General features: G+C 37.7%; 1 protein-coding gene across 5 annotated transcripts in view; it reads left to right on the top strand.

The window, feature by feature from the left end:
- LOC124172626 (zinc finger BED domain-containing protein 4-like) overlaps positions 1-12,374 on the top strand; it is a 113,476-nt gene that overhangs the window by 20,642 nt on the left and 80,460 nt on the right. Inside the window, exon 1 of one of the 5 annotated variants that reach the window (XM_046552072.1) lies at positions 2,467-3,068. The exons of the other annotated variants lie outside the window; for them this stretch is intronic. Within the exon in view, the coding sequence (XP_046408028.1) occupies positions 2,861-3,068 (208 nt within the window). The 5' untranslated portion in view covers positions 2,467-2,860. Of the gene's footprint in view, positions 1-2,466; positions 3,069-12,374 lie in introns of those variants that run through there. 5 annotated transcript variants of the gene reach the window in all.

Below are 12,374 nucleotides of genomic sequence, written 5' to 3'. Positions count from 1 at the left end.
CCTCTCATCGACTTTCAAATTCCAATTATAGAATCTCTTATGACAATATGTGATACCTATATCTTAGATCCCTTTGAGGAGATAGTCATCCTAGCACGCCTCATCCAAAACAAAGGGCTTATCAGGAAATTTCCCCGATTATATAAAAAACACGAAAGACAGAAAAGACGAAAACGGAAGAGATGTAGGCAGTGCTTCAAGAAGAATGTCCACCAGGACACATCATATTTTAGCCCCACCTGCCTGGCTGAACCACGATTGTGTCTTGACTGTTTCCAGAAGCATCACAAGAATTTGTTATGCAGAAAATTATTTACCCAGCAGGAAAAATTATTTTTTTAATGAATACCTTTTATATTTTCTATTTAAATATTTCTTTTAAAAAATGATATTATTTTATGCATAGCAATTAGTGAATGAAAAATTATTCTTATTATGCTAGTCAATTTCTGATTTGTAAAACAGTATGTTTCATTGCAATAATTCTTAGTTCATAGAAATTTTTCTTTTCATTTATAAACTAATGTATATCATTATAAAATCTTTTCCAGAGGATATCATATCGTTCAGTCGCATTTTTCATCATAGGGAGCAGCAATTTTGCTGGAAATATTGGTAATACTCGTAATATTTTCTTTAGTGCAATAAAACATTTAAAATAGCATTTAAATGTATCATTTCCAGTTTAAAAAATTGATATTAGCTACATTACTATTTTCATAAACTTTTTCCAGAAAGTGATAGTCGGAACGGGTTTTTGCTACAGTACTGACAATGAGCAAAGAAACATCGGAAACATGTAGGTGTGTTGCCAAAAGGTATCACAAGTTTGGCAGGATACTTTGAAAATTTTAATTTCAAATTTTTAAGAAATGAAGGGTTACTTTTGGAAAAAAAGTGTAAAAACATGTACCAGGCATCACAAATCATAAGATAATGTCCTTAAAATAATAATTAAAAAAATAAATTTTTGCCTAAAATTCAGCCACGCGGCATTTTCTCCAAAAAACGGTCAGCACGGATTGTGTTAACCACCCAACTTGTGCGAATGCATGCACAGAAAATAGAACCTGTTCTAATTTGGTTCATGCATTCTTAAATGTTCCATTCTGGTCCACAAAAATGATTCACGCAAACGGACGTTAACTCGTACATGTTAATGTACGATGTAACCAGGCCTTTTAGGCTGTTAATTGGGGAACTCCGGTTTTATATGTTCGTGAAGCCTATATCTATAAATATGCTGAGGCAGGGGCGCAGCTAGGAATTAAGGCTATGGGGGGTTTAGGTGCAACGAATACCGGGGTGTGTGGGGGTATGGAATACCGACCAGGATAAGCGGTAGGTGCGAGATTAATAAATTGCGGAATTTTGAAATAAATGGTTCAAAATAGTGAGTTTTACGGCTTTCTGAGGGATATTTTATTAATCCTTACGCCATTCTATATTAGTAATATCAATCTAATAAAGTGAAATGGATTAAACTTAAACCCTCTCTGAGGTCTGGGGGGAGAGGGGTTTATCCTCGTAAACCTCCCCATCGCTGCGCCACTGTGCCCAGCACCTATTACTAGTCAATATAAGTGCCGTATTTATTATATTTTGTCATCGCAGTGCTTCTGTCCAATGTGGTTGTCTTTAGAATGTTAGGTAAGTGATTAATTGTAAGTTTGGTGACCACATAGTCAAAACTTTTCAAAACGATAGTTCTGTTCTAAAATTATTTCTCTTGCAACGTGGGCATACCCAGAAAGGGGCAGGGGGGGAAGCAGCTGCCCCCCCTAGAAGCAAAAATCACAAAGGTCTTTAAGCAAAATAGCTACTGAATTGAAACGAAAGTATTCAACAAATTTTCTTTAAACCCTCAAAAAAATATGTTTATATTAGTATAAGATGTGTAAATAAAATAAAATATTTTTTCAAGGAAATAGTCTCATGAATCCCATGGCTTGCCCCCGCCTAGACCATGGTCTCTCCACCCCACCTCCCTCCCCCCAGTTATGATCCTGGATACGCCCTTGTCTTGCATTATACATATTTAGAGGATATAGTGCTCACCATCTCAATTTACAATCGAAAGTGCTCAACGGGTGTGTTTAAATGCAGATGAAACTGTTTCTAACGCACTGAAGCACTGCAGATATTTTCAGGTGATTGCCTTCTGTGCAAATTGAGGATAATAACAGTTTCAACTCAAGTCTCATGCTATTAAATTTTGAACAAGAGAGATTCACACCGTTTATTGACACTTTAATGCAGTTTTTATTAAAGTTAAAATGCAATTCCTTGGATGTTTATGGCAAACGATAGCTGTAGAAGATAACTGTCAGGCAATAGAGCCATCTATGTGTATTCAAATTTCGTGCGAAAATGTATGTAGTTAGGTGTCTCGCCACTAGATGGAGAGTATCACGGAATTTTTTTTAGTGGTTGGTAGCATTGCTTGCTTCGAGTATGTTTGTTTTTCTTCGTTGGATCGGCAAAATTTTCATTGTTGGTATTTCCATATGTGATTTCAGTGTATCTCAAATGAATACGTTTCCCTTATAAATTTTGTTTATAGTGGTGCTTTTGATCGATTGTCGGCGACACAAAGAAGCCGGAATCATAATGAACGTGCCGGTAAATATACTGAAAAAGAGTCGAAGGCGTGATCTGTCATTAGCACAGAAAATTGACATTTGTAATCGTTTGGCCCGTGGAGTTAAGGGAATCCAAATAATGGAAGAGTTTCGTATTAGTGCATCGACCGTGAGTGACATTAGAGCCAGACATAAAGATCTGATTATGTACTATAAAGCTGCAAAGGGAGCAGTAGATTTTAATGATCGTAAAAATATAAGGAAGCCGAAAAAGTGGGATGAGTTGGGAGAATAAGTTGTTTGAGTGGTACGAAAAGAATAATTCGCCGGAAAGGGTGATTACGGGACCTGACATAGTTGAAAAGGCCAATGAGTTAAAAATCACAATGGGTCTGGGTGACGAATGTATTAAGTTTTCCCGAGGATGGTTGGATGGCTTCCAAACGCGTTTTGGGTTACCAATGCGGAGTAACCGCGGTCGTAAAGGTAAGTCGTCTTTTGGCGAATGGTGTCATTATCTAAGAGTTATCGAACAATGGAAGTTTCTTCCTGTGAATGTGATCCGTAAACTCAGGCTTGTTCTGTTTTTCCTAAGCTCTGCTCTAACTAATGTAGTGGGTGCTATACAGCAGAAAAGTACGAATACACAACAGCTTTCGGCACAACAAACCAATTATTTAAATTTTCGCAGTCACAAATGAAAAAAACGACTATCGAAATATATTTACATCGAAACATGTATGTAAATGGCAAGATCCCTCTAAGGTTGTAAGGCTCTTGGTAAATGGTTTAGCTCTCAAAGCACTATTAATGCATGCTGAAAAAAGCCTATGGGACTCCCGGCGCTTATGCAAAATACAGTCTACTATTAATACGATGGCTTCCACAGGCTGCTTCGACTCGAGACCCTTCCTACACGACGACACATTCACAACTCGCACGTTCACGGCAAACGACCACGAAAACAATGACTTCAAACAATTACATACTCGCCTAACGGGCGCACAACTCATAACAAATCAAGCGAATGGCGATTATAGTGTAGGACCTCTTATGGCGCGAGTACAGCCAAATTCTTTTTCATAAATGTTTGTTGCAAACTTAAGAAGAAGCTCTTCGACATAGAATGTATTAAAATAGATTTGCAAGATTGCCGTACACGGTGAATGATACGCTTGCAAATGTGATATTTTACCGTCAGTGTAAAGGCCTGTTTACACGGTACATTAACACGTACGGGTTAATGTCAAAATGTATGAACGCGAGAATGAACGCCAAAATGCACCGTGTAACCACCCAACTTGTGCAAATGCATGCACAGAAAATAGAACCTGTTCTAATTTGGTTCATGCATTCGTACATGTTCCGGTCCACAAAAATCATTCACGCAAACGTACATTAACTCGTACGTGTTAATGTATCGTGTAAACAGGCCTTAACAGAGAGTATACACACATTTAATGGGTGTTATATATGCCTACTATTTTTATATAGAGGTATTGTATATGTACTGGTCAGTTATTGCTTCATTCTAACCGTATATGTCACCTTTTTGAAGTATGTTGTCCAAATTGTTTATTTATAATCTTTTGGTAACCTGTATTTCTTTTTCTCATAAGTAAATGTATTTCAGTTTGCATTTATTAAATTTGTTACCACTTTATTTTATTTGATGACATTCCTGATTAACTTAAAATACCTTGAAGGAGAAGAAAGTGACGATGTACCCCCAATGAAAGTGGAAGGAAATGAAAATACATTATAGTGATAGTAGTTTGAAAGGTCCTTTTGTGTTGTATAGTTCTCCATAGTTGCCTTTCTTCTCATATCATTCAGTGCATGTCCTCATTTCTCACTGTAATATTCAATTTGTCGTTGATTCATGCAGTGGCGGATACAGAAAAAACTCAAGGGGGGGGCGCAACATATCTTGAGTTGTCTTTACTTTTATCGTAATAAAAGATCACAGTCAAGTCACAGCCAAAGTATAAGAAAATTTTATTTAAAGTGATTATAAACATGTAAAAGACAATGCCATCTTATGATATAAAAAAGTCACAATAGTGGATTTGCAATGTTCGGCAATACGAGCGGACCCGCAAGGGGGGGGCGCGCGCCCCCTGCGCCCCCCATCTGTATCCGCCACTGGATTCATGTGACCCAATTCGAAATGGTGGAGTTTTCGCCATAGCATGACTGCTGTACAGAGCCCCGAGATATTCTTCCGTCCCCTCTGTATGGAGCATTTTTGCAGGACATTCGTTAAGAAGGGTGTCACGCATAATCACTCACTCTCAACAACACCAACCTTTTTTCGGCCCTCCTTGCGGGGACTCCGCATTATCTCAGACTCCGGGGGTAATAGGTTGGTTTCCTATTATTTTTTTATTGCCTTAATCGAAAGATTATTACTCCTGGAGTAGGCATTTCACAATCTTAGATTTTTGAATGACAATATCTATTTTTCGCGATCAAATGAAAAGAGAAAATTTTCAAGCACACAAAAATGCAACGGCTAAGTAATAATGCTGGGAAAAGTCCGTGTGATATATTTCTGGTTCCAGCTGTAGCCGCGTGAGGTGACCTTAGGTGGAGGATGTGTACGCCGCTGCAATGCAGGCTGCTAGCATGTAGCGCTTGGCTTAAATAAGGATTATTAATACCGTATCAGATGAAGCAAACTTTCTGACCATTGGTAGTTTTAATAGGTGATTATTAAGAGATGTTTCCCTGAGCTCTGTGCCTCATGCATGCATTGGTAATCTCAGACGATGTATAACTCCTATCCTCTCGTGTAGAAACTAGGTCCCTGTGACGTCACGTGGAGTGGCATCGCATGGGCGCCAATCTGGCCTTTTTCAAATGAGGTAGAATTGACCATTGAAATTCGTCTAAATTGGGATTTCTGAAACCAAATAATTTGTATACATATTATGAATACACTAATGGTGGGTAAGGAATCGCAATCCATGCATTTCGTTTTCTTTGATGAAGGAAACTATACCCTAATGGGCTCCCTCCTTTCCGGGTTTATAACCCTACCAGCGGCATTGGTTCGCGTTCAACTCATACTTTGTTTATATGAATTAGCTACATGGATAATTGTTGCTTGAACATAAATTGCAGACTTCAAATTGAATTCCTCATGTTAATCCAAGAATTGTCAAAATTTGAACAAAAAGCTCTTCCGTCAATATCAATGGATTTAATGCATCAACCATTTCCATGTTGATGTAATACTGAAATCGAGATGTATGTTAATTTATATGGTAGAATCTTGTTTAAAATTGTAAACTCTGGTCAAAAAACAAAGAATTGAATTCGTAGTTCATATTTTTTGAGAAAGGAGCAAATATTTAATTCGCAAACTGACTGAGTGAACAATTTTATGGATGTAGTCCCGTACCGCTAAGAGAGGTAATATTAGATGAAGGGTGCGGGTACCTGCTTCCAGATTTCGAGGGTAAAGCCTAAGCCCCGCTGTGTTGGGTCCCGTAACTAAGACATAGCGAACCCGCGAGCGTCATGAAAGCAGGAGAGCAAGGAAACGTATATTTTTGGCATTCATTTGCCTGTAAAGGAAAATCTCTTTAAAAAAATATTTTCGTCTTAAGTAGCGAAGAGGTTAGCTACTCATTTTACTGTATGACTTTCAAAATTTATTATCTCATTTGACTCAACATTTCATTTTGTAACTTTTCTTTTATAACGTTCTTTTTTTCACATACCCAATTTACACATTGTTTTATTACTTATATAATTGTTCCACAGATACATCACATACTTTGTGATACATGGTGATACATCACTCTCAAGCTCAGAGATCACGTGAACAGATATGCAAGACTCCCTCTCTTGGGTACTTAGTACATTACAAAACAAAAGAACATAATAATATAAAATAACATAACAGACTATACAACATCTTCCCCTTAAAAAAAAAACGGGGCAGTCGTGGGACTGGCCGACAAAAGTAAAAACTGAAATAACTTTATCCATTTATTTTTTATATAGATTTAATATTATTAAAGAACTAATTTTTCCAGTAATACTCATTTTTCAACAAAAATGGAAATTATTTTTTCAGCAAACTGTTTATTATTAAATATATATTAAAAATACGATGTGTATGAATAGAAAGTAACATCATTTATATATTAAAATATAATATGCTTTTATTTCTTTTATTTAATATGCTTTAAACCTTTGATTGTTCACTATGCACATAAAAGAAATTGCCTAAAATTGTACTGACCTGTATTTTTACAGCGTGTATACTCTTCTGCACGTTCATGCACGAGCTCTTTATATTTAATGACCTTATGCAATATACACTATAGATTTTTAGTTTCAATTTTAATATTTTTAAAACAAAAATACTTTAACAGTCTATATATTAACAATATAATAACAAAGTTTATTTACTATACCTAGTCAGCCTGCGTAGTAGAAATATCCATTGTAAAATTTTTTTAAATTGTATGAGATATAGAAAAAAATCCTCTCCGGCGGGGAATCGAACCCCGGTCTCCCGCGTGACAAGCTGGGATACTGACCACTATACTACCGAGGATGTGATACTAAGAGACGAATTTTAAGACGGAAATTTATATCTCGCTGTAGCGATCACAGTGTCGGGTCGGTGACGCTCACGCGAATTCTATGCTTTTTCCCCATCCCGCAAAAGTGCTTAACGCCGCTAAAGAAGGTTTCACTTCAAAAAACTATTATATTACCACACACAATGATCAGCAGACAAAGTCTTTAAACTTACTTGGCCTTTTGACTTGTCTGCCAGACCTAGTACTAGCTACAGGAATACTACTCTTCTGAGGAGTGACTGGCTCTCCCCTTGCTGACACATTCACCTCATTTCCTTTGTTCACTCCCCTTCCTTCCTCACCCTCAACCACATACGATCTGGGAGTTTGACCCTTTTCCAAAATAGTTCCCGGTACCCAAATGGAGTTTGGTTTCTTTTGAAACATGACCTTTTGACCCACCCTGTACTTGGCATGGGATTTTGCAGAGCGGTCATAATACTCCTTTGATTTATTCTTATTCTCCTGGAGAATGGGACGATCTTTATCATATGTAATCTTTGGAATCCAAGCTTGGAAACTACACAGTATATTCGTGCGCAAATTTCTGTTCGTTAGATTTGATGCAGGGGAGTGAACTTTGCCTCTAGGAGTGTTTCTGAAATTTAAAAGTGCTAAGTAGGGGTTATCATTTGAATCCTATGCCTTCTTAAATAGCATTTTAATTGACTTCACTCCACTCTCAGCTAAACGGTTTGACTTTGGATAGTGGGGGCTGGAGAGAACATGGAGAAATTCCCACTCTTTAGCAAATTTTTTGAACATTTCAGAGTCAAAACATAATGCTCCATCAGTATGTATACACAACCATTCGAATTCCATGCCTAGCAAAGATCGATTTCATTTTCTCCACCACCGTAACAGTCCTTAAATTATCCAAGGTAGTTACTTCAACAAAGTTAGACAGAGCATCAACCACTACCAAATAATATTTTTGATAGAGTTCAAATATATCACATCCTACTCCTGACGAAGGCAATTGGTGTAGTTTTTTATACTTCAAAACATTTTTTGTTTTGTTATCCTGAAATTTAAGGTATGTTGGACAAGACTTGACAAATTTCCTAATGTCTTGCCCACATCTTAACCAGAACATGGACGTTTCAGCACGACTCATCATTCTGTTAATACCAAGGTGACCCGTATGTAATTTTTTCAGCATCTCATATTTCAAAGAACAAGGAATTACAATTCTGTCAACCCTTAAAACCATTCCTTTTACCTATATCAGTTCATCCTTAAATTCAAAATAGGCCCTACAATCAGAATCAACATCTTTAAAGTACTGAGGCCATCCATCAGAAATGTAATACTTGAGTTTGCAATAAACGGTATCATTGGAAGCATGTTTTGAAATCAGCTCCCAACTCTCCCTTGTCACAGGCAGGTTTTCCAACAGCAGTGCTACCTGCATTTCCACATCATCATCATCATTGTGTATTAACATCACAACTTTCAGCACAAAAATCCCTTGACAAAGTATCAGCAATGAACAAGTATTTGCCTGGAGTATGCACTAAATTGAGACGGTATGGCTGCAGCTCTAGCCTCATTCTTTGTAGCCTTGATGGAATTCTGTGAAGTGGCTTGTTGAATAATCCAATTAATGGTTTATGATCAGTTTCTACCCTGACATAATCCTTTCCTAAAATATACTGATTGATTTTTTCTGCACCAAAGCATATGGCTAATAATTCCTTCTCAATGTGGGAATATCTACTTTGAGTGTCAGTCAAAGCACGAGAAGCATAAGCTATAGGCCGACCCTCCTGAAGCAATGTTGCCCAATCCCTATTGAACTTGCGTCAACACTCAATGTTAGGTCTAAGTTAGGATCATAAAAACCCAATACTGGTGCCCTCGTTAATGCAGCCTTCAAATCACCAAATGCTTTATCCTGGTGCTCACTCCAAACAAAATGAATATCATTTCTTAACAATTCCCTCAGCGGAGCACCCCTCACTGAAAAATTTAGTATAAATTTGGACACATAATTGAACATACCTAGAATTCTTTGCAATGACTTTTTATCAGTGGGAGGTTTCAAGGCATTGATTGCCTTTACTTTTTCTTAGTTGTCCTCCTATTGAAGTTCTTTTTGTGATTCGCTATTATGTACCAATTTTATGCACCTCTTCGGGGAGGAAATTTTTAAGGGTTGTAGAATAGACCGTAGAGGGATAATAGGGTGGTTTCCTATTATTTTTGCATTGCCTAAATCGAAAGATTATTACTCCTGGAGTACGCATTTCACACTTCTAGATTTTTAAACGACGATATCTATTTTTCGCGATTAAATGAAAAGTGAAAATTTTCAAGCGCGTGAAAACGCGACGGCTAAGTATGAATGCTGGGAAAACCCCGTGTGACTTCATTCTGTTTCCCACCTTTGCCGTGTGAGGTGACCTTGGGGCGAGGATGTGTACACCGCTGCAATGCAGGCTGCTAGCATGTAGCGCTTGGCTTAAATAAGGATTATTAATACCCTATCAGATGAAGCAAACTTTCTGACCATAGGTAGTTTTAATAGCTGGTTATTAAAAGATGTTTCCCTTAGCTCTGTGCCTCATGCATGCATTGGTAACCTCAGACGATGTTAAACTCCTATCTACTCGTATAGAAACTATGTCCCAGTGACGTCACGTGGAGTGGCATCGCATGGGCGCCAATCTGGCCTTTTTCAAATGCGGTTAAAATTGACCATTGGCATTCGTCTAAACCGGGATTTCTAAAACCAAATTATTTGGATATTATGAATACACTAATGGTGGATAACGAATCGCAATCAATGCCTTTCGTTTTCTTTGATGAAGGAAACTATACCCTATTGTGGTATCTATGCAAATAAAGGATAAAATGTTCTTCATTATTTTATTATTAATTATCCCTCTAGACTAGAAGTCTCATTATTTCTATGCTGCATTAGAACCTATTCCAGTGACAACTGCATGCCTTAATGTAAAGAATGACAGGACAGTGTTTAGGGAAATGCTTAATTAATATAAATTTCTCAACAGTTGAGTTAAGACCTTGTTTATTTAACAGTATCTACTGTTAGATTCTATTTGCTGGGATATAAATCCCTTTTACATAAATTACATGGTTCAATGAAAAGAATTGATAGCATTATCAGCACTTTTAGGGTAAAGCAATCTTCAAACACAAGATTATGTACATCCCGTGGATAAAATTCGCTATGGAAAAGTCGTTTGGCTTAGCCTGGTTACAGGATATCGTAGCGAAGTCAAATGATTTTTGTACTGCAAATTTTATCCTTGCCAGGTATTACTTAACATCCATGCGTACAACAGTGAATGAAGCTACTTGTTTCATGAGGTACTTTGCTTAGAAATACAGCTAATGAGAATATAGCCAGTAGTTTATTTTACCTTTATAGTCATTATAGTATAATTAGCAATTAACGTTTAAGGGCACAAAGGTGTGTCTTGCTTGTCTCAGATAAAAAGGTTATTAAAATTCCTCACCAGTAGGTCCTCATGAGTGAGAAGTATTTGTAGTTCATCAAGTAAATAGGGTGGGTAAAAACGCAGGATTAGTCTGGTTGTTCAGAAAGGGATATGGAAAGTATTTTTCTTTAAGATGAGAAGAAAAAGCATCATCAAGAGTTAGATTATGGAGAAACAAAATGCCAACGGTAGTTTTTCATGCCGGAAGTTTGTGGTAAACAAATACAGTAGATTCCGGTTAATGGGTCCACTGGTTACTTGGGGCAGCCGCTTAATTGGGGCAAATCTTGAAGAACAGAACCCAATGGCAGAATATCCTAGAGTTTTCTCTGCTTAAACGGGGCAGCATGCCGCTTTATTGGGCCATGAGTTGGCGACTTTGACTATATATTCGGGACGAAGTTAATTTTTTTCGTATCAGAATACGGTTTTTTAAATTCTCTTCCTTTAATTTAGTCTTATTTCTCACTAAGGGTACCTATTCTTGCCTTATTATTAACGCTCTTGAAGTTATAATATCCGTCAGAGGATTCGGATTCTGTTTCCCAACCATTCGGATGATAAAATGAGCCTGGGATAGTGAGAAAGAAGTGGCGACATCCGTGATGAGGGTATACGAGCGGGTACAGGCCAATTTCTAGAGATTACAGGCTGTTATTGAGCAGAGGAGACTGGTCGAGATGAACAATGTTGCTTACCAAGAGCTATCTGTTTCCAACATCTTGCACAAAATTTAACTGACACATGTGGTCTATCCCCTCTCACCCCTTTCCCCTATACAACTGAGCTATTGCCATTAGAAGTTGTGAGTGCAGAGGAGTGGAAATTGAACTAAATGCCCAGGTTACACGAGAATTTTTGTGCTGATGACACTTATAACACCGATGAAATGGGGCTGAATTACCGAGCAACACCAAATGGCTCTCTTTTTTGCAGTGATTTAGGACAAAAAGGCTTCAGAAAAGCGAAGGATCACATGTTTCATGTTGTTCAAATGTTTCGGGAACTGATAAAAAAAAACTCTTCTGGTTACTGGGATAAGTGCTTAGCCTCGATACTTTAAAGGGTTAATAATTAGCAGTTAACCAGTGGAGTACCATGCAAATAGCAATGCATGGATGACTGCGAGCTTCTTTATGCAATGGTTCACCAGCTAGAATAAAGAATTAGCACGAAAACAAAGAAAGTTTCCACTTGTACTTGATAACTGTGTGACGCATCCTAATAGCTCAAGTGATAAAAAAAAATTCAGTTGGAATTCTGCCCCTAAAAACAACATCCTTGGTGCAACCAATGGATAATGGATCATTGATAATTTGAAAACACTTTTCCGTGGGAAATTAATAGATTGTATTCTAGAATCTAGAGAAGATAATCTGACATCGTCATCCACCGCCTACGAGGTAAGTTCAAAGGTGAACATTCGGTAGGCTATAATGTTTCGGGCTGAAAGCTGGCAAGATGTCACCTGTCAAACATTCAAAAAAATTTTTTGATCTCTGCATTTCTCCAGGGTTTTCTTCCGCGTCAGATTGTTGGTTGACAACAGTTTCGCTGGCTATCCTGCCAGCGTCTTCAGGTCGAAGGTGTCGGCTGTTGGTTTCTGCCTCGCTTATATACTGTAGGCTGGATGGGAGCTGCACTGTGATTGGCTGTCTGACTGGGTGCTTCTCTCTGGTTGGCTCTCTCTTTGATCACTCTTTTCCAGGCGCTGTGAAGGAAGT

This window comes from Ischnura elegans (assembly GCF_921293095.1).
Source record: "Ischnura elegans chromosome 13 unlocalized genomic scaffold, ioIscEleg1.1 SUPER_13_unloc_2, whole genome shotgun sequence".
Taxonomy (NCBI): domain Eukaryota; kingdom Metazoa; phylum Arthropoda; class Insecta; order Odonata; family Coenagrionidae; genus Ischnura; species Ischnura elegans.
The sequence above is the reverse complement of the archived record's forward strand: the minus strand, read 5'-3'. Positions and strand labels throughout refer to the sequence as shown.